The 23,896-nt window shown below is 38.9% G+C and overlaps 1 protein-coding gene across 1 annotated transcript in view; it reads left to right on the top strand.

Annotated features, from left to right (window-relative positions):
* Positions 1-23,896, top strand: part of LOC150091547 (cholesterol transporter ABCA5-like) — a 389,022-nt gene that overhangs the window by 240,399 nt on the left and 124,727 nt on the right. The window contains exon 20 of the mRNA XM_090376152.1: positions 15,688-15,783. Within this exon, the coding sequence (XP_090232278.1) occupies positions 15,688-15,783 (96 nt within the window). The remainder of the gene's footprint in view (positions 1-15,687; positions 15,784-23,896) is intronic.

Genomic DNA, 23,896 nt, shown 5'->3' with positions numbered 1-23,896 from the left:
AAGATAGCAGTGTAGGTTTCTGCATTCACCGTTGCATTAATAAACTTAATTCGCACCACCACTTTGCTTGTTATGCATCTGAAGACCATTTGACAGGCTGGGAACTTTACAGTCGGTGTTATGTAGTCAGGATGGTATGCCTCTGATTTTCATCTTCTGACATATCGCTTCTCATCTGAGCCATGCAGGTTGAAATTCAACCTGCATGGCTCAGACACCATCATCAGAAAAGATGACGGTGTCCCATTGCTCTTTTGTCCATGTTTTAGCCCAAGCAAGCCGCTTCTTCCTCATTTTTTGGGTGAACTAAGGCTTCTTCTTCTTAGGCTGATTGGCATGCAGACCACATTCCGAAAGCCGTTTTTGGATAGTTCATGCACTTGTTTCAACACCAGAGGCTATCTAAAAGTCCAGTTTTAGATCAGGAGCACTAGCATGGTGATTACAAAGACATAGCTGTTTCAAATATCGATCTTGGGGGGAGGGCATAGTCACTCTCCTACGGCCTGATCCAGGTCTTCTCTTTATATCACAGGTTTCACGCTTTAATTTCAGCACCCAGGATACTCTTGACTGGTGGTAGCCTATTTTATCAGCGATAGCACACATAGAAAGCCCTTCCTGGGACAGAGCAACAGCTACACTTTTTTTCTTGGTGTCAACTGAACATAAGGAGCCATGCTTACACATCCTCAAAACATTATACTAATGAGTATGTATACCCTTCCAACATCATATTTATAGAAACGACTGATGCAATACCTTGCAATTACTGTCTGATGCAATAGAAGCGTTATCCAACACAATACCTTTGCTTTGCAACAAACAAAATGACTGTAATCAAACTATATCTTATATGTTTCACTACAAATGTTACGTTTTTTTAAGGTGATGCAGTTTTTTTGTTGTTTGTTTGTTATTTGGTTTTTAGGAGCATTAGCAACTAAGGCCATATTGCTCTGAGTTTTTTTTTTTTTTTTGTCTGTCACTATATGTCATCATCTAGCTTCCTCCATTCAGAGCCGTCAACACCTCAATCAGATAGAGCAAGATAGACTTTTCTTAAAATGATAAACGAAACCCCACTACCTAAAATGAAATGAATGAATGAACCTTTCTTTTTAAAATTATGCTTGCATCTAGAGTGGTTCTGCATTAAAAATGAAAAAGATGGCTAAAGGTTTTCATTTTTCCCAAAAGAATTAGATCCACTTTGTGGCTGATAACACCAATCTGTATTTTAAGTAAAGTTTTTTGATGTTTTACTACTGAAAAAAATCTAAACTGTATTTTTAATGTAAATTTTGAAAGTTACTTTAAATTACAAGTAATTACAGATCTAATAGTTTAACTTCTGTTTCAGGGAAAATAATGGAGTCACTGGTTAAAGAAGCACCACAGGATCATCTAGACAAAACTGCAGTTATAGTTCAGACACAGCATGAGTTTGTTAAGGGGAAGTCTTGTCTGACCAATTTGATTGGATATTATGATGTGGTCACAAAGGAACTTAATGCAAAAAATAATTTTGATATCATATACTTTGATTTCAGGAAAGGGGTGGATGTTAAGTCTGGTTACTATTATTCGTCAGGGAACTCTTTGACTAGCCTACAAGTGTTCAGGATTGCTGCTTTCTGGAGTTCCATGTATGTGTTCTCTGGGAGCCCTATTGCTGTTAGGTACTTACAGAAGCTCTTTGGTACCATGCCAGTGGTTGGTGTACATGGTGATCAGTATGGTCATTACTAGTACCATATGACATATTTCTTTGACTCTACCTTAGGTCTGTGTCTTCCAGAGCTTTTCTTTGTTTGTTTCTGGTGTTGGGCACTGCTATGTCAGTCAGGTAGATAGTCATTTTCTTCTTGTTAATGAAGGTTATGTCTTGTCTGTTGTGCTGCATTGTCTTGTCTGTTATTATGGTGCAGTCCTGGTATTTTTGTGAGCAGGGGTCTCTAGTACAGACTGGGGTTCATACTTGTAATACAGTACACTTCCTTTGATCAACTGGTATTTTTGCAATAGCTTTTGATGTATGATCCTGGTGACATGGTAAAGGTATTGTTAACATGTGTCATCTGTCACTGTGGGATCCTTGGCGATGTATTTCCTCTGGTTTTTGGTGTTGATTACCTGGTCTTGGACGGGGAGCATGAATTCTTTGGTCTCGGAGGAGAGCTTCTCTGCATTTGAGCCATGCATTCAAAGCCATCTTATCTATGCAGCCTTGATGGACATCATTATAGTGTCTGCCATGGAGTGCTTCGCCCACCTTTCTGTCTTTGTTTCTTCTGTCTGTTATTGTTAGTTATTATTTGGTTTTTAGGAGCATTAGCAACTAAGATCATATTGCTCCGGGGATATGCGGTGGTCATTCCCTGACCTTTCCGCATCCTCCATATTTGGTGGTCACAGGCTTGAACCCCGGTATAATCAAGAAGCATGTGCTGCGCACTGCTGCTCCTGCCCACCTGGCTATGGAGGCACCTCTTCTGTCTGTGTGAATGTCATCCCTTCGTTGAGGTTGAGTGTTGTGTGTCATTTGTTCATCTTTCTTATGACTTGGTAGACTGGTGCTGTTTTCTTGGAAGTAATCCCACAGGTTCTTAATCACCTTCTTCTCTTATTTGGTGAGGTCAGTCAATTCCCTCCCTCCCTCCTTTACAGACTTTCGATCAGTCTTTCGATGGCCGACTTCGGGTGGTGTTGCCACCTCTTGATTATTATTATCCTGGTCATTCTCATAATATCGTCCAGCTCGATGTTGGTCCAATCTATGATCCCAAAGGAGTATGTTAGTACTGGGACTGCATAAGTTTTTATGGCTGTAACCATATTCTCGCCATTCAGCTTTGATTTTAGCAGGCTTCTCAGTCTCTGATGATATTTCCCAGCGAGGCAGGCCTTGATCTTATTGTGTTCTAACTGGGGGCCTACATCATCCCCAGATATTTGTATGTCTCTCCCTCTGTCATGACTTCAATCTTTTCACTGGTGTTCAGCTGGTAGTTTTGGCTGACTGAATTTCCCTGATGCAAACCATGTCTTGTATTTGTCTATGCAAAATTGCATCCTGATGTTAGTGCTGAACTCTTCAGTGATCCAGAGTAGCTGCTGGAGTTGTCAGTTGCTGCATAAAGTTTGATGTCATCCATGTACATCAGGTGAGAGAGGGTTTATAGGTTCTTCCTCCTTTCTTTTAGGGTATATCCCTACTTGCTGTTGTTGAGCATGGGTCTCTAGCAGTCTCCTTAGCAGGATGTTATCTATCCCTTGAGTTTGCCAGTTGTAGGACTTCCTGATTGACTGTTGTACTTCTTCCTCCCAAATCTCACATTCTGTCATTTCTTGTACCTTTGATTTTCTTACATTCTAGTTCTCTCCTTAGGTATAGCTGTTATGGCTAACTTTGCTGCTCCACTAGTTGCCCTTTGCTACTCCACAGGATCCCCCCCAAACCAGAAGGCACTCAAGGAGTGCCTTCTGGTTTGGGGATCCATTGCCCTCCTTCCCTTCTTCTCTATTCTTCCTGTAGAGAGTTCTCTGGTTTTCATGAAATATCTGGTTGTCTGTTTTCCTCTGGGCACTCTCCCTGTATCTGTTGGTGCACAATAGCCTTAGATGCTGATGCGCCATTAAACTCCCAATAACCAACCAACTCTGTATCTGTGAAGTGCCAGGAGGTTCTGCTTCAATGTATCAAGATAGTTTTCAATCCTCTTCTGTCTTTCAATCTTGTGTTTCCTATGGATGGCTTTCTTGAGGATAATCTTCACTTTTCTGATCATCTTCTTACTTCTGTTACCCTGTAGGTACTGGGTCAGTTGACCTACCTTCACTCTTATTCTTCCACCTTCTGCCATAGCCTTTTTTCCCAGGCCAGTGGTTCCTTGACTTTGCATTTTGTTTTCTGTTGGTTTTTGGTTTCTCTTCCATTCATCCTGGTGGCTGCTACAGTGACACAGTATATGGAATTGCAGATGGTATCTTGTGTTACTTCATTGTTGTTGAGGTAATCCAGTATTGTTCACTGATTGAGATGGCCTGTGCCATAGGATACTGTTGGGTCTTTGCTTCAGAATGGTATGGGTCTTGTGGGATCCATTCCTTTAAATTCTATTAGGGCCTCCCTCAACTCTTTTATTCTGAATATTGTGACCAAGTCTGTTTCCACTTCAGCTGCCCCAGGTTGTGGTTCTTGTACTTGCTGTTCCTTGTCCAGTTCTGGTTCATTTGTGTCTATATTCCCTGTTATTTGTAGTTGGTCGCTCACATTCTGTTTGATTTTTTCCGAAGATTGCGGGAGCTAACATGTTCTTCATGATGACAATCCATCTTTGGTCCACTATCCGTTGTTCAGTAACCTGAACAATCATGAGCCATTCCAACTACTTGGTGTGTAGTTTCATCCTGTGCATTGTCATATCAGTCTCTAACTCAGTTACTTCATAGTTTGCTTGCATAATGAACACATTCATTTCTATGCTCTGCTTCATGCATTGGTTCTTTCTTCCTGCCTGGGGGGAGGGTGTGAATAGTACATTTGGGCAGGAAAAACTTCCAGTAGGTTGGGCTGTGTGGTCTTGCATTTCAGTTGTGGTAGCCATACAGGGGACAGTGCCACTTACTCCATTGTCATCCTCGACTTTTTGAACCGTCTGTGACTTTTTTAAGCCAACCCCTCTGCCTAAGGCCTCAACATGAGTGACTTTATACTGCACCACACTCAGTGCAGTAAATTTACTATTTCTACTTCTCATCTTCATTCAGCTGTGGATGATGGACCTGTTTAGCTTTGACTTTTGTATCTGTTGGTGGGTGGTGGTTATTGGGATAAACACAAGATGGTGGCACTTTAGCAAATTTTTTTCCTTTTTCTTGTCTCCCCCCCCCATCTTTTTTCACAGTTTGATTTGAACTTTGGTTGTAATCACTGGACTAATCATGCCCCTTATTATTATTATTTTTTTTTTATTATTATAAAAAACCTTTTCTCCTTTTTATGGGCCCCCCTCCCTGTGACAGGTACTTGTACCAAGTGCATGGAGTGGTTGGTTTTGTACGGTTATTATTATTATTGTTGGTATTGGTCGAGGAACTCTCTTACTATCCTACAGGTGTTCAGAATTGTGACTTTCTCGAGTTCTATGTATGTGTTCTGTGGGGGGCCTATTGTTGCTAAGTTCTAATGGAGTTTAGGTTCTGTGACCATGTTCCCACCATGCCATTGGTTGGCACAGATCACCTTGCAAGGGTGCCTCCGTAGCCAGGTGGGCAGGAGCAGCAGTGCGTAGCACACGCTTCTTGATTAGACCAGGGTTCGAGCCTGTGACCACCAAATACGGAGGATGCAGAAAGGTCAGGGAATGACCACCGCATATCCCCAGAGCAATATGGTCTTAGTTGCTAATGCTTCTAAAAAAAAAAAAACAAACAAACCAAAACTAAACGAGTCTCGTGTGTGTAGTCTAAGCAAGAGAAAGAATGCCATCAGCATTGAGCCTGCTCAATCCATTTAAAGCCCTAAAAACTTTGATGAGATCACCTCACCGGTTGCTAGTCTCAAGGTGCTGCAATTTGCAGAACTGAAGTCTGTCTTGATAAGGCCATCCTTTTGTTCCCTTCACTAACCTTGTTACTCTTCTCTGCACCCAGTACTGCAGATCTATATCCTTCCTAAAATGAGTCCTCCAGACCTGTATGCAGTACTCAAGATGCTGCCTAACCATTGCCTTATAAAACAGGATAATCACTTCCTTGTCACTGCTTGCAAAGTTCTAGTGTATTGTACACAAAACTCCATGAGCTGTCCAGGTAACATGTCTGCATTGAGACCTGGTCACCAGGTCTTTTTCTATAGAATTGGTACGTTTACTATAGAATTGGTACGTTAATCTGGAATTACTGCTACCCATATGCAAAACCTTGCATTTATCAATATTAAACTTCAACTGCCATTTCACAGCCAATCTGCCTAAATTTTTAGATCTTGTTGCAGCAGCTTACCCTGATTACTGTCGTTAACCACCATGCCAACTTTGTAGCACCTGCAAACTTGCACATTAAGCCTGATATACTTCGTCAGTATCATTAATAAATATAGAAAATGACAATGGGCCCAGCACTCAACCCTGGAGAACTGCACTAATGACATTAGTCCATGAAGAGCATTCCTAACCACTCTGTATTCTTCCACTCTTCCATACCTTTGTCCAGAGCCGTAACTTGCCCTTAATGCTACACTGCTCCAATTTGTACAGCAGTCTTTTGTGTGCAACAGAGTCAAAAGCTTTCCTGAAATCCAAGTATATGATATCAAAATTATTTTTTGCATCCAATTCCTTTGTTACTGCATCATAGTATCCAATCAAATTGGTTAGAACAAGATCGTCCCTCCACAAATCAATGCTATGACTGCACTATAAGTGCAACCCTGTCTAGATGAACTTGCATTGATTCTTTAACCAGTGACTCCATTATTTTCTCTGGAACAGAAGTTAAGCTAACAGGTCTAAAATTACTCATGTCACCTTTTGGATCCCCCTTTGTGAAGTGGGGATACATTTGCTCATCTCCAGTCCATAGGGACCTCTCTTATAATTATGGCTAAGTGTTTGTTTATCTTCCTGCTGCCTCCTTTAATATCATGGGATTACTCCCAGCCCCCCACAAGCCTTTTTTATGTTAAGCTTTAACAATTTTTCTTCTACTTTCCTCTTAGTTATCACAGGATCTTTTAGCTCCCTGTTAGATTTTAATGAATTTCTGGAAGTCTCCTCATGCATGAATTTAGCAGAAAATACTTATTCAGTTTGTCAGCAATCTGAGCAGGATCATCAACAGGTAAACGATAGTCATCGAGTGGACAAGTCTGATTCCACCACTTCCTTTTACTGTTAATAGTAAAGATAGCTTTGCTGCTTTTCTTGGCATTCTTTGGCCCAGAAATCTTGTAATCTGCCTTAGATTGCCTGACCTCCTTTGTGACTTGATTACAGATGGGTTTATATCTACCATATGCTGCTGTATCACCTGATAATTTATATGCATCCCCCTCTCTTTTTTCTATCTATCTTCCTTCTTCTCTCTCTCTCTCTCTCTCTCTCTCTCTCTCTCTGTCTAGCTAACTGCATCTATGTAGTGTTCTTTATTTCTCTTTCTCACTCTCCCTCTCTTTTCCTTTCTTCTCTGCAACAAGTCTCATCAGTTCATGCGACATCCATTTAGGTCTAAACCTCAAACCATATTTCTTTGTTGGTATGAAAAGCGTAGTAACTTCTATGATTACTGCCCTCAGTGCTTCCCATTTAGCATTTTCTGCTGGCAACATCAACAGATGGTCCCATTGTATAGAATTTAAAAACTCTGAGAATTACTCAGAGTTTTTAAATACTGTAGTCACTTTACAGAAGCAAATGCCCTTCTCTTTACCCTTGGCAGTAGTTATGTCTTTAAGAAAGTCCCTCATCATCACACTATAATCACTGCTACCCAGAAGATCTTTTACCTGCAGGTTTTTAATGCATGAAGAATCTTTGCTGATAATCAGACCAAGAGTAATTCTTCCTCTTGTTGCTTCCCTAACATGCTGCTATAGGAATCATTCAATAAATCTACAAAAGTCTTTCTATTGTGTGAGTGACCAAACCGTAAGTTCCAATCAATATTTGTAAAGTTAAAATCCCTAATTATAACACATTCTGATATTCTGGCTCACTCTATTTCTCTTTATATAGGTGTTTGTTATACTCGTCACAGTCATTAGGCCTAAAACACACTCTTACTTTAATTTTTGATCTTGCAGTGCTTATGTCATACTAAACTGACTCAACATTGAACTTGCCACCAATGTTGACTGGATGCACTACCTTTGATTTAATATGCTTTTTATCTAAGAGCATTATGCCCCCCTTCTGTCCTGCCTGTCGGTCGCCTTTGCACATGACCTTGTGAAAGGTAATTCCAGAAGGGCTCTGGCGCCTCCGTAGCCAGGTGGGAAGGAGCAGCAGTGCATAGCACACACTTCTTGATTAGACCGGGGTTCGAGCCCGTCACCACCGAATGCGGAAAGGTCAGGGAATGACCATCGCATATCCTGGAGCAATATGGCCTTAGTTGCTAATGCTCCTAAAAACCAAAAACAAACAACAAGAAGGGCTCTGGAAGACCAGGCAAATCATGCCCTGAATCTTCTACAGAACTGGGCACAAACCTGTAAGCTGGTAATTTCTAGTACAAAAACTAAATCCATCCTACTAAAAGGCAAATTAAGAAGATTACCTCTGATAAAGATTTCAGAAAAAACAATAGCCCTAGCAACAGAACTAAAATACCTTTGAGTCATCTTTGACTCCAAGCTAACATTTCACCCTCATCTAACAAATGTTGGTAAAAAGTAAGAAGTTATGCTGGCATAATTGCCAGAATAAGTAGGACCGACTGTGGTTTAAAAAGGAAGACTCTCTTTAAAAAGGAAGCCCTCATTTATAAGGTTACTTTCCTCCCAGTAATTATTTATGATGCTGATTGCCTAGAACATTACTAGTCAACAGTAGAGCTAAACTAGGATCCATCTAGTATGTCTTCCTACATCCAATTACCAGGGCATGCTGCACAGTCAGCACCCTGGCCCTGCAGATTCTGGCTGCCACTAGATTTTGAAATAATTCAAAGAGGCCTCAACTATAGGCTTAGAAGGCAGATCCCTACTGATATCGTAGGGATCAACATAGACCTAACAGGTTTCGCAGGGCAACTCCTTACAACAAACGTAAACTGGGAACCATCCTTCTTACTATTACAACGGCATGCTGCATGGTTAGCAACCCAGCCCTTCAGGTTCTTGCAGGCATCCTTCCGCTCGATCTGGAGGTAATTCGATGGGACCTCCACTACTGTCTATCAAGGGGCATACCAGCAACTGTCCTTGGACACTCCATCAATAACCTGAATGAAATCAGGCAGGAAAAGAAACAAATTGCCACCCTACTACTTCAGACTTGGCAGGACAGATGGACTGCTACCGACAAGGCTCTAATCACCAAGAAATTTATACCTTATGTGAATGCCATATTTCCCAAGTCTCCAAATCGGTTCTCTCCTGGTCTTTATCCCACATACCTCATTACTGGACACGGATCAATAAACCATCCATGGGAATTATTGACAACCCCTACTGTGCATGTGGTTAAATAGAAGACTGGAACCATCTAGTATATACCTGTCAACACTATGAGGAGCATCCTGTTTACTCATATACAAGACAACCCTCAAGGAAATGAACACTTATTCATCACAGAAGAAAACTACTACTATGAGTTTACCAAGTTTGCACAAGACGGAGCACCCTATTGCCAATGCAGAATAGGAACACTCCAAACATCTGATCCTAACCTAATCGGCCAACCGATGTTAACCTGGATAGAATTAACTGGCCCACAGGCCACCTGATTTGTCAGTGGCAACTTACGTGCAGCTCTCTTGCTGTGTCTTATTTATCCTCCTCCCTGGGTTCCTCTTTCACCTGATGGTGCTTATTACTCCATTGATAACCTGGAGGATGCCTTCACCTACATCATCCATATTTCTAGCTATACCCTCCTTTCTTGCATACACTCTGTACTTCCCTGACTCTACCTTTTTCTCTTTTTTTGTCTCTGTTCAGGAAGCTCTTACGTCCCTGGTGGAGACAAGTCAGAGAATAATGGGCAGCATGGCTACCACCTAGTGGTGTGTGCGGGCAACATGGAGTCCCACCAGGGGCCCTGTGGCCAAATGCCAGGATACACAACAGAACCTAACACAATACAGGTCGACCGTCACTAATCCGGCAGTGTTGGGACCTGTGGGGTGCCGGATTAGTGAGTTTGCCAAATCACCAGTGGTTATTTTAGCACATACAGTTTACCCAACAGCTAACCACCTCATTCTACTTTTAACATGTTGACTGCCAAGTTAGTTTAAGAAAAAAATTCCCCAGGGGGTAAAAAATATTTAGCAAATAATTTGATTAGTAATTCTAAAATAAATATTGTAATGTCAGTGTTGTTGATTTTTAGCTTAAAATATTTAAAAAAAAAAAAAAAGTTTTTTTATGTTGCATATATGTGGCCAACACGGCCCAGTAGGTTACTTTATTTCTTGAGAAGCTGTGTCGGCCACATACGTGTGACACTGTTATGGCATACATATGAAGGTCATTTGTGATTAGTTTATTGCACTTGCGGTGAGTGCTGCAATAAAACTAATTGCGATAAAATAAACTCTCAAACATCGAAATAAGTTTGTCAGTATTGTTAAGAGATTTTGTGAAAACAAGTTCGTTAGCACGCTGTATTATCCATCATATTGTGTTGTGTTTTTCTGCAAGTTTGTACAAGTATGTTGTAAAAAAAAAAAATCTAAAAAGAAATGTCTAAAAGAAAATTACTAAAATAAGAGGAACTGAGAGAAATTAATGGAATTTAGAATCAACCCAAGCACGGTACTAAGTACTATAGGTTCTAATACCTCTCGTGTTTGGGGCTTACATTAAAAAAAAAAAAAAAAAAAAAAAAAAAAAAAAGCAGCAGAGTTAAACTTCTCACAGACACACTGCTGTCGAGTTTTTTCAGAAGTTCAACTTTATCTGTTATGGACAATGTACGGTATTTGTTTGTGCTTTACACCACAAGAATCACTTCCTTTATGCATTGGAACCATGGCTGGGGCTAAATTGAGCAGGTTATAATAATAAATGCAGAAAAACAAGTGGGAATAGCTTGCCAGTGTTTACGAGTTTGCACTAACAGCTGATGCTGCAACCAACGCCAACAAAACAGTAGCGCCGACCCGGAAATTTGAAATTACGTTCACAGAAATTATTATTATTATTATTATTAGCCATATGATGCGAGGAAGCCTGAGGCTTATGCTGCACCAGCCAAAAAAAAAACATTCCCGAGTTACCCTGAGAGAGAGAGAGAGAGAGAAAAGTAGAAAAGAATCACCAAGAAAGAGAAGAATATAATGATATCCAGCTCATGACCCTGGGTTTGCTAAGCCCATACTCACCAGATGTGAGCCCCTGGGGTTATGTCCGAATTAGCGGTGGAACCAGATTACCGGTGGCCAGATTAGTGATGATCAACCTGTATGTCATATACAACACACAACACTTTTCTAGCATTTACAGTAGTACTGTATTTCTTCACAGCATACATATGGCGCAAATGTGGGATACCACAGGTGGCCCCTGACCTAATACTATGCATAGACCTAACAGGCGATCCTAAACAGGAAAAGAAAAGGATACTGACCTTTGTATATCAGAAATGGCAAGATAGATGGGACCAGCCAGATAAAGGGGATGTCACTAGAAAGTTCTTACCACAGATAACCCTAGCCTCCCCCAAACCTCCAACCTGTTTGCACCAAGCTTATACACTACATTTTTGCTAATGGCATGGCTCCCTGAATGTAAAACTATGTCAACTTGGCCTCACACACAACACAAAATGTACCTGTGGTGCTGATGAGGATTGGGCCCATGTCTTATACGACTGCCCCAGTTATCATCCCCACAGATGTATACATGTGACAAAAATAGGACCAATAAGTAACGGAGATGAACACCTTCTCATCTCTGGTGACGTGTGTTGCATGGCCTTCTCTAAATTTTCTCAAAAAGCTTTTCAGACTAGAAGCAACCATACAGCGATAATCTAAACTGTGACAACTACCCATAAAGACTGGCCAGCTAAAATATGTTTCCCACCCAGTGATAGTATGAAAGGAAAAGTTTTTGATGGAGCGTATGTTAAGTGTGAATGAAAATGTCCAATAAATCGTGTGTGTGTGTGTGTGTGTGTGTGTGTGTGTGTGTGTGTGTGTGTGTGTGTGTGTGTGTGTGTGTGTGTGTGTGTGTGTGTGTGTGTGTGTGTGTGTGTGTGTGTGTGTGTGTGTGTGTGTGTGTGTGTGTAAATAGTTTCTTTCCAGGTTAAGATGTACAAATGTGAGTGCAAGTAAAGTCACCTGTGGGTGATTCCATGCCAAGTGAACTAATTTTGAAGATGGTCCCTGCTCAACCATCTTCAATTTTGTTGAAACTTGGTGTAGATGTTTAAACAGGTTTCAAATGAATCTGTGCAAAAATTCAGTTAAAAATATAGTATGGTTGGGGCACCATCACCTTTTTTGTGGAAATCACTAGTGTTATGCGGAGCAAAACACAAAAAATTTTCAAAGTTTTAAGTGTTACCGTTGCACAACATTGAGAGGTAGTGTTCTGAAACTTGCTATACCTAATTAACTTTTGGCAAAAAATGCAAAACGTTGGTGTCTAGGCTCAAAAACCTTTGCATTTTTCACAATGCGGTCTAAAACTGACACCAAAAATTTGTCGTGACAAATTTAAGCAAGATTTTTGAAAGTCATAACTTTGAAATAAAAACCTTTGGACATTCCACTTACTAACTTTATGAATTCAGCTGAACTAAATATTAGCTCTTAACTTGTTTGCTGGCTGAGATATTTTCCTTCAAAGATAGACACAAAATTTGAAAGTCAAAATTTGACCTATCATTAGGGAAAATATCGTAATGTGGGACACCTTCAATTCTCTCGTTTTTGCCACCATTCGAAAGAGCAGGTTTTAAGCAACAAGAATCGTGGTTTTTCAGTTTTGTGTCTTGGTACTTAAGGCCTAAAAAATGGCCTTAAACATTTTATATTTTCCACATAATATTTGCATACTTATTTGATGGCGAAGTTTCACATCTCAGTAAGGATAGAACTATTGCATTTACAAGAGTGAAATTTTCTGTAATTACTCAGCCCTTTGGTTTAAGGAGAAAGGATATATTGCCAATGCACAAAAAATCTATTTTTTTACAATGGGGTGCAAATGGCAAGAGAAGAAATTGATGGGTTTCTTTAGCGCAAATTCCCAAGCCTGAAAAGTGGTTTTATTCAGGATTCCAAGCATAAAGATAATGTTCTACTGGTTTCTAAACTTGAAAGAAGTTGTAACTGCAACAAAATTTATTTAAAACACAATACAATTTGAAATAAGCAAGTGAGTGTGAAGATATTGAATCACTGCTTCGTGATGGACTAGAATTTTCATTGATGGTTGATATTACTACTTCATGCAAGCTATATTGTTGTCCCATTGTTGTTTTTGGAGCTGGAAGATTGGCAATAATTTGTTGTTCAGGAATCCAGCAGACATCTTGTCTAGCAGGCCAGTGAAGCGAGCCAATACATGTTCTTCAAATGAAATTTCACAAATATTTCTAATCCACCAATTATTATCGTAAATACAGGCAATGTATTGGCCAGGTTGTAAATTAACAATTGGCACATATTGAATATTGGTTTCACTAGTCTGATCTGCATGAGCTACAAATGATGATGGTGTGTCATTTGATACTCTGCAAACACGAATCTGTCTTGCATCAATAGGAATGAAGTGATGATTTTCTCTTGTTCCAGTAATAGTATGACCGTCAATGAATCTTTTATCTTGAAGTGGCCTTACTTGCTCAATTTCCTCTTTAGAAACAAAACATAATTTTATTCCAGTCACATGCTTGTCACAAAATTCAAACATTTCTTGGTGTCAGAATTTGGTTTTCACTTGGGCGTTGGAGACTTGCACATGCTGCCAATCGTTTTATTGTTCCACCAATTGTTCCAAACGCCAAGTTGTGATCTGAGGTACCTAAAGGACTACTCACTTCAACCGTGTACTTGGAAGGGTGGTTTGTGAGAAAGAGATCAAGCGTGTTGCCTGTATGGTTAGATTGTCTGGTATTCTTGTAATTAAATAAATAGTTTGTGCAAGGTCATTTGTAATTGCAAAAGCCTCAGCATCTCGACCAGCTGGGCCAGTGTGGCTAGAAAACAGAAGGCAGCTGGAGTTGTGAACATTAAAATCACCAAGGAAAATTATCTCACTCTTATGAAAGTTGGACTGGAGAAAGTCAAGTTGCAAAGAGAGGAAGTCAAAGAGCTCCAAGTGATTAGTGGAGTTGGGAGAACAGTAGAGACAACAGATGAATTTGACACAATGAGGTAGAGAGAATTTAAGCCAGAGAAGATCAAAAAGAAGAGATTCCAAATTACCAAGGAATATCGGAATGGACATATGCACAAATACCACTTTGAGGTGAAAGGAATCATACAGCAAATAGTTTGGGCAACTGAGATGAGCAGCAGTTGAATCAACAGATAACTGAGATTCTGTCAGAAAAAGTACACGGGGTTAGGTAATTGGAAATGGACGTCGTTGAGATTAGAATTGAGACCACGCATATTTGTGAAATGAACTAAGAAGTGTTTTGGAGGTTTAGATATTTTGGCAGATAAGCTACTCAATTAATTTGACAATTCATGGTGTATTCAATAGTAAGAAAAATTGGGGGTGGGGACATGCTGTATGCAGTAATGAAATTTTTGGATATGGTATACACATGGTAAGAATATACCCAGATCCTTGACATAACCTGGCCTCGACAATGCCCCCTGCATACACACTACTCGGACTCCCTCTAGTCACTATCTGGCAGAGTAGAGGTAGCAAGATTATACACTAGCTGATCTGGAAACCTCCTAAGAGTTACTAATAGGTTCAGTCCGGTGTACTAACTAGTGGATGGCCTGCAAACACCATTTTAGAGCTGTACCCTTGAAATGTATAGAAGATTGGATCTTGCCATGATGTTCATCATAACCTCAAAAGTCATCAGTCATACTGCATAATGGCAGAGATGGGAAAGGGTTTATCGCAACTTAGCTCTGGAGACTAAACACGGGTTCCACCACTTCAAGCCTCCAGTAAGCAAAGTGGTGGTATTGCACCGGTTGATGAGAATCACCTACCACCTAGTATTGCCTGGTAACACAGAGGGGTGGCTTTCCTTCATGTGGTGTGGGCACCACACCTCAACCCCTGCTTACTTTTTTCACACTTGTGTGGTCACCCCCAGTGTGCTTGTGCATGGAGGTTATACCCAGGATTACTAACAGTCCCACCATTATGAAGGTGCAAGCAGAGGATTTGGCTGTCACAGACCATCTGGACTTCACCGAAATTGGGTCTTCTTGACTTGAATGTCACCCAAATATCAGTTCCATCAGCGTTTTAGGTTCCCAGGTAGCAAGTACAGCTTGTCCGGCATATCTGAGAGAATGTCTGTGAAAACCTCAAGGATCATTTTACATGGACCTTTTACAACTTTTCCATCAAATATTTACAGTCATCAACTGCAGATATGCATCATTTAGTACCCAAAATAGAAAAATTAAATTCCTTTATACAAAAAAGATAATATGATTAAGTAATTAATTATTAATAAATGCAAATTAAATAAAATGGATGAAAAATTATATATTTGTACAATTTTATTCATTATATTTTCTTTATTTCTGTTATCCACTCATTTATGCTGCAAAGCTTATAATAAAGCAAGCTGATAACCAACAAATGTAGCCCACCAGCTAATCCACTGCTGAAAATAAGTTTCCTGACCCAATCTTGTTCACCTACCAGTATCCTGCATTTTTAAATTTATTTAAAATTTGTATCCTAATGTGTGTTTACATAAGAACAATACATATTATTACTTTTATATATATATATATATATATATATATATATATTTTTTTTATATATATAAAATTAGTAATTTTCTTTTCATTTAGATAATGATAATACAGAAATTCGATAGTTTTAGTCATCCTGTTGATAACAACATGTACTTCTCCTGGGACAATCATGTTTCCATAACTTATATTGCTGTGAGTACTGCACTAAATCTTCCTTGAAATTTAGTTTGATTTATCAAAACCTGTTGAAAAAGTTGTTTATAGTTGTAGTTGGAATTATAGGAGTACTACCTTTAACAATGCGAAATCTAGACTGCCTTCATTCTGTTATTATTCAGTGAACAATTAACTACTCACAATACAATACAAAAGAATAAAAAAAATTTAGAGTATAATAAAAACATATCCCAGTCTGAAACAAAGAGATATACTGTCCATAGGAGGATATCTTATTGATAATTAAATATATGTGAAAATATGCTTCTTCTTCACATGTTAACATTGTGACACCTTACTTTAGTATAAATATAGTTTATTGTATTTTTAAATTTTTAAAACAATCATTTTATTATGTGATGCTGAAAAACAATTTAAATCTAAGAATTAAAATCACTATTATGTGGAACTATTGTTTAGCAAGTGTACTGTTCCCATCATTAATTTTAATAAAATAGCAATATTTAAGCAGGTTGTTTCCTTCCTATTAATTCCTTTATTTGTGATTTTTGTGACCTATTATAATTTTTTTTTTTTTAAATTCTGCTTGGAGTATACCAGTGTTTGACCATTTAATAATCAGCATATTTGTTAAATGTAATGTTAATTTTTTATGCTAAATCTGACAATTAAAAATTTTTACGTTTTTGACACCTGTTATTTTCAGCAAAAAAAACCTGTTATTAATTTTGCTGAGAAAAAAGTTATAAACATGATACTATTAGCCTATTCTACTTTCAAATCCATTTAATGCATTAAAATTCAGCATTACATGTCCGTGCATATTTCGGTTTGTTGTGTGTGCGCGTGCACACACACACACACACACACACACACACCATTTTAGATTTTACAATTTCTAAATAGAAATTTTGCCTAATCACTTTTTTTCTCAATGGGAAAGTTGTTCCCTTTCCTTGGTTTAGACTAAAAACATCAGCAGTGTACTTCTGAAATGAATGTAAACCTATTTTATTTGAAAAACAAACAAACATGACAGTTGTGATGGTTGCTTTTCAGTAGGTGCATTTAGTTCTGTTGAACAGCTAGCTGTATAAGGGCAATTATGTGTGGCATCTCCTCTTGCAAACAATGACAAAAGAAATAACATACAAATGCATAATAATAAATTTATTATCAGGAAAACAAAGGGATAAATGAAAGGATTGGATACTTTGATTATCACAGTTCAGTATTAGTTAAATTTAATCTTATAACATAACAGCAGATAAGCACTACACAAATAATTTACAACATTCTGTATTGTTTATAGAAGAGATTGTAGGCAGCATAGTTTCAAAAGAGAGCCAGCATGTGCTTTAAATGTTATTTATAAACTCAATGTATCCTCCCTCTGCCACAATACAAGCTTCTAACATACATAATAAATTAGAACATTCTTTAGAATGCCACTGTTAACTTCATCACCTGCATTACACATTCTCCTTTTGAGATTGTCTGAATTGTCAATGGATGTTTTGTACACTTTTCTCTAATGAAACCCCAAAAGAAAAAGTCTAAATGGGTGAGGCCATTTACATTTTGAGAGAATGTGGTGGCCAAAACAAATAAATTTTCCATCCTCAAATTTAGTTTAAAAACAACATCTGTATGCTTCTGAAATGAACATAAACCTTTATTTTATAAACCCCCCATATCCTGTACACTGATTTAAATATGCATCATACCCACTGTTGTACTGATACAGGGCTAAGTCTAGTGAATAAGGGGGATGTGGCAGAACCTTGGCACCTATGGCAGTGATCACTGGCTGCACAGTATTAGCTGTATGGGGCCTGGCATTGTCTTGATGGAGAAACCACTTCACACACACCAGAAAGTTTTTGATGTTTCTCACAAATGGTGTGGCGAAGTTTGACTCTGAGAACCTCAGAGTATGCTTCCTTATTCATAGTTGTTCCCTGAGACACAAAATGTGTAACAAGAATGCCTTTTATGTCAAAAATCACAAGAACCATTTGTTTGTCAGCCGTACAAGAAGCTCGAAATTTCTTGGGTCTTGGTGAATTAAAATATTTCCACTCTTCAACTGTTGTTTTGTCTCTGGATCCAAGTTTCATTACAAGTCACTATTCGATTTAAGAAGTTAAATTTGACCCTGTGTTTCAAAACGATCAAGCATTTCTTTGTACGTCTACTCTTTGCTGTTTTTATTCTCGAGTCAAATTGTGTGGAATCCAGCAGGCACAGATTTTCGACATTTCAGGTGATCTTTCACAATATTGTGAACACTACCATATGAAATGGACATTCTAACAGCTAATTCACAAAGCTAATTCACTTGTCTTCATCCAAGATTTCCTAGGCTTTTGCAATTTGCTCAGGAGTTGTTGAGGAGGAAGGCTTACCAGGTCTTGGATCATCTGCAACAGACTCATGGCCTTCACTGAATTGCTTGTGCCACTTAAATATGGCTGTCCTACCAAGACCCTCAATACCATATGCTTCATTCATCTCTTTAACTCTTTCCGATGCATTTAAGCCCCATCTGACACAATAATGAATCACATATTGCTGTTCAATCTGTATGTCCGACATGATACTTGCTTCAAAACTATCGTCAGTGATGAGCGGCAAACAAATCTTCACACAACGCTAACTCGACAAGTATTGGCATATGCACACAGAATCTGCTCAGTAGCAATAAGGGAGAGCGCCTCTAGCAGCAGTTATGGAAAGTTTGTACGGTAAGCATAAAATCTTGCACCAGTCTGCAAATTAAATGATCACCCCTCATATATATATATATATATATATAATATATGAATGATGAAATGAAATAAATATGGCAAAATGGTATAACAGTTTAATATTAAATATATGGATTATGGGATAGTGCCATTGCAATAGCAATATGATCACTACAACCATAATGGACTCTACCATATAATATAATATAATCTACAAGTATCTTCTGTCCTTAGAAGACAAAAGATACTTGTTGACATTAGAATTGAATATCTGTAGGTTGTAATTTTCTGGAAATATATGTGTAGCATCACAATTATATACACTGAGTTAGTATGGATTAGCAACCCCCCTTCCCCACGTAGAAATGGACTGATCTGTGATACTGGTCAAAGCTCAAAGTCGAAAACAGCTGAAATAAGATTGTAGTTCACACATGTGACAATTGATTTTTGAGTGTCTGTGAAGAAGAATGGGCTGGCATTGAGATCTTTCTGACTTTGAACCTGAAACGTTAGGGGCATGACATGCAGGTGCCAGTATTTCAACAACAGCCAGCACGGTTAAGTCTTCCTCTTCTGAACTGTTATGAGTCTACCATAACTGACTCAACAGTAGTCAAACAACCAGCCAAAGGTCACTAGTAGGAGAACCACATGTGGTTAATGCCCATGGTGAAAGTCTTGTGTCCCAGGTAACCACCCATTACAATGTAGGAATAGCAAGACCAATATCTACATGGACTATGCACTGGACATTAGCTTGTACAGGCTATGGCAGTCATTCAACAGATTCCTGGTCTGATGAATCCTATTTCCAACTCCATATCAATGGGCATATCCACATTTGGAGAAAGCAACATGAGCCCATAGCACCTGGCATTGCCTCATGTTGCACTATTGGTCTTTGGTAGGCTGGAGGTGGTGGTGGTGTTACGGTTTGGGGACCGTTTTTGTGATACACCCTGGGTCCTCTGATCACCATTAATCAACAGCTCAATAGGAATGCCTACCTTTCTTTCATCGCCAACCAAGAACACTTTCATGATGACAGTGTATCCAGATAATTCTGGTGTCATTAAGAAGACAATACACCTTGACACAGGCCCAGCAGATTGCTAACTGCTGGTTTCAGGATCATAACAATGAACTCTCCATCTTCCCATGGCCCCAACTCAACAATCTCAACACAGTTGAGTATGTTTGGGACCTACTGGAAAAGGACATTTGATGCTGTGAACATCCACCTGACAGTGCACGAGCATTGCTGGGCAAATTTTGCAATGCATTGCTAGCACTAGTACAGGACCCTGCAGCACCTTGCTGAGTCCATTCCAAGATGTGTATGAACTATATTACAGACAAAAGGTGTCTCCACGAGATATTAGGTAGATGTCGTTAATGCACAGCCAACTCAGTGTGTGCAGGGGTGTATTCAGGGGGGCAGAGGGGGCATATGTCTTCCTTAACCATGCATATAACTGTTCCATTAGCATTAGTAGAGGCATACGATGCAAGAAAGCAAGCTTATGCAGCATCAGCCAGAAAAAAAAAAAAACTCTCCCATTTCACCCCTCCATTCATTCCAAATGCCTGTCCAAGCTTAAATTTATTTAGGCTATTAGCTTCCACGACAAAAGATGGAAGCCTGTTCCACCAATCAACTACCTGCTGGCTAAAGGCAAATTTCCGCACATCTATTCTACAACTATCTTTCCTCAATTCAGGACTAAGAACCTAATGGGGCACAGTTTGCTCAAACTGTGCCCCATTAGGTTCTTAGTCTTAGCAAGAGGAAGAATCCCATCAGCATTCAGCTTGCTGAACCCATTCAAGGCCTTATACACCTCAATCAGATCATCTCACAGGTGCCTACTCTCCAAGGCACTGCAATTTGCAGAACTTAAGCCTTTCTTGGTAAGAGCACCCCTTTGTTCCCCACACCAATCTTGTTGTCCTTCTTTGTACTCGTTTTAGCAACTCTATATCCTTCCTAAAATGAGGCTTCCAGACATGTACACAATACTCTAGGTGTGGCCTGACCGTTGCCTTATATAATGGGATAATCACATCCCTGTCCCTGCTAGCAAAATTCCTATATATCATTGACAAGACTCCATGACCTGCCCTGGCAGCCCATCTGCAATGCTCAGCAAACTTCATATTTGACTGCACAATTACTCCCAGGTTATTTTCACTTTCCACTTCCCTGAGTGTAGTACCATACAGTTGGTACGTTTCTCTTCGGCTATTGCTACCCATATGCAGTACTTTGCATTTGTCAATGTTAAACTTCAGTTGCCACTTCTCAGCCCATTTGCCCAACTTATATAGATCCAGTTGGAGTAGCATACTGTCTTTACATTCATTTCTTTTCATCTGTTCATTTTTTCTTCTTGTCTTTACATTCATTTCTTTTCATCTGTTCATTTTTTCTTCTTGTTTGGCTGAAACAAGAAGAAGAAATGAATCACATATAAGTTTATCAAGTGGAAAATTATACTGATCACCAATGGAAACAGTGAAAGCAGCGAAGGTGGAGTTGGCTTTCTGGTCCATAAAGTATAAAAAACGACATTTTGGATTTCAAAAGTACATCACCAAGGGTGTCAAGACTACTACTGAGGATCTCTTAAGAGGTACAAGCTAAAGGTTATAATGACTTATGCACCAACATTGAGTTGTGATGATGAAGAGGTTGAAGAAATGTACACCGAAATTGAGAGTCTTCTAGATGAGCAGAAAAAGCCACTACACTATCATTATGGGGGACTTCAATGCTAAGGTTGGAAAGAGACAAAACAGTGCAGAAAGGAGAACTATAGGAAATTTTGGAATTGGTGAAAGAAGTGAAAGATTTGTGAAATTTGCAGAATCTCGAGGATTGTCAGTAATGAACACTTTTTTCAAGAAAAGGGTGAACAGAAAGTGGACATGTAAGAGCCCAAATGGATTAACAACAAATGAAATCAACTTCATCCTCACTAAAAAAAAGGTATATCGTGAATGATATTCTGTCTTGAACAAGGTAAATGTTGGAAGTGATCACAGAATGGTAAGATGCACACTTGATATAGATGTAAGAAAAGAAAGGAAAAAATTGACTCGAGTAAATAATACAAAGGTCTTTTAGATAACAGAAGAGGAGAAAAGGCAGTATGTACTGGAACTTAAGAACAAGTTTGAACTTCTGCAGACTGCTCATGACCAAGATATTCATGAGGAATATTACAACTTCTGAAAGTGATAAAGCCCAAGAAACCAATAGGTGACAAGAAATCCAAAGAAGAAAAAATTAGTCAAGAAACACTTGTCATGATGAATCGAAAACGACAAATGAAGAGCAAGATAAACACTCACAAGGAGAAAATTGAGTATACTGAGTTATGCAAAGCCATTAGAAAGAGACTCAGAAAGGACATAAGAAGATTTAACACGAGAAAAGTAGAACAAGCATTAAGGGAAAACAAAGGACTTAAATCAGCAGCCATGAGTAGTAATACAGAAAGACAAATGATACTGAAACTGAAGAATAGTGATGGTGTACTTATAAATAGCAGAGAAGGCATAATTCAAATAGCAGAAGACTACTTTAGAGAATTATGCAAGGAGTGAGGGAATGGTGCTAGCAGTGGGGAAGATGGATCGCAAATTAGTAACACATATGACATACCTGATACCCTTCCTGATGAGGTAGAACATGCGTTGAAAAAAATGAAGAATCAGAAAGTCCCGGAGAAGATGAAGTTACTGTAGAGTTGTTAAAATTGGGAGGGAGAGACATGGCACAAAATGCTTTAGAAAAGGTCTCATGCCTAAGGAGTGGAATATTTCAATCATAGTTTTGCTGCATAAGAAAGGAGATAAATCAGAAATTGGAAATTATAGACCAATTAGCTTGTTATCCCACATCTACAAGTTGTTCACAAGGGTCATTACTAACAGATTAGAAAGAATACTTAATGAGAATCAACCAAAATCGCAAGCTGGATTTTGGACAGGATTCTCAACTATTGATCACCTTCACATAATGTCACAGCTATGGAGAAAGCAAATGAATATAAAACACCATTATGCCTGGCATTTGTGGATTATGAAAAGGCATTTGACTCCATACAGCATAAGGCAATGTTTTGGCACTGGAAACACAAGGCATAGATACCACATATATTAATGTTTTGAAGAAAATATATGAGAATGCTATCACCTTTATTATACTAGACAAAGACAGTAGCAAATTTAAAATTGAGAAAGGAGTTCGACAAGAAGACACAATATCTCTGAAGTTGTTTACTGGTGCCCTTGAGGAAACTTTCAGAAGAGTAGACTGGTCGCAGAAAGGAGGCAATGTGAATGGAGAGTATCTAAACAATTTACGATTTGCAGGGGGCGCCTCTGTAGCCAGGTGGGCAGGAGCAGCAGTGCATAGCACACACTTCTTGATTAGACCAGGGTTCGAGCCCGTGACCACCAAATATGGAGGATGCGGAAAGGTCAGGGAATGATCACCGCATATCCCCGGAGCAATATGGCCTTAGTTGCTAATGCTCTTAAAAACCAAATAACAAACAAACAAATGATTTGCAAATGGCATTGTAGTCATAAGCCACGATCCCAAAGAATTAGATGAATATGGTTAAAACAAAAGTAATGATGAACAAGTATGCCATAGAAAGGGATATAATGATAGAAGGAACAGTAATTGAAAAGGTGGAGTCATATACTTATCTGGAACAAGTCATCAACTGTAATAATGATAAATGGCTGGAAGTCAAGAGAAGAATAAATTTTGGATGGATAGCAATCAGGAAATATAGTCACATACCGAGGAGCAATTATCCCAATTTGACTGAAATGTAAAATAATGAATGAATGTATACTACCCACCATGACTTATGGAAGTGAAACTTGGGCACTCACTAAAAGAATGGAGGAGAAGCTGAGAATCACTCAGCAATTATATTGGGAATCAGACTGTTATATAACAAGAGAAACACATGGATTAGGCAGCAAACATTCTTATCAAAACTAAAGAACTAAAATGGTCTTAGGCAGGACACATAGCTCGAAGACATGATGACAGGTGGAGTAAGAGAATAACAGATTGGTACCCAAGAGTAGCTAGAAGAAAATCTGGAAGACAATGACGGAGATGGTCAGATGAAATTCATGAGTTTGTGGGTAGTAAATGGATAGCCATTGCACAAAACAGAAGGAACTGGAAAGTTGCCGGAGAGGTCTTCATCCTGCAGTGGATTGAAAATGGCTGATGATGACTGTCTTTACTGTTGTTAACAACCCTGCCAATGTTTGTATTATCTGCAAACTCTGACATTAAACCTGATATACCTTCATCAATATCATTGATAAATATACAAAAC

This window comes from Mastigoproctus giganteus, chromosome 1, assembly GCF_048544385.1.
Source record: "Mastigoproctus giganteus isolate SK-2022 chromosome 1, ASM4854438v1, whole genome shotgun sequence".
Classification (NCBI taxonomy): domain Eukaryota; kingdom Metazoa; phylum Arthropoda; class Arachnida; order Uropygi; family Thelyphonidae; genus Mastigoproctus; species Mastigoproctus giganteus.
This window is presented reverse-complemented; position numbering and strand designations above follow the sequence as displayed.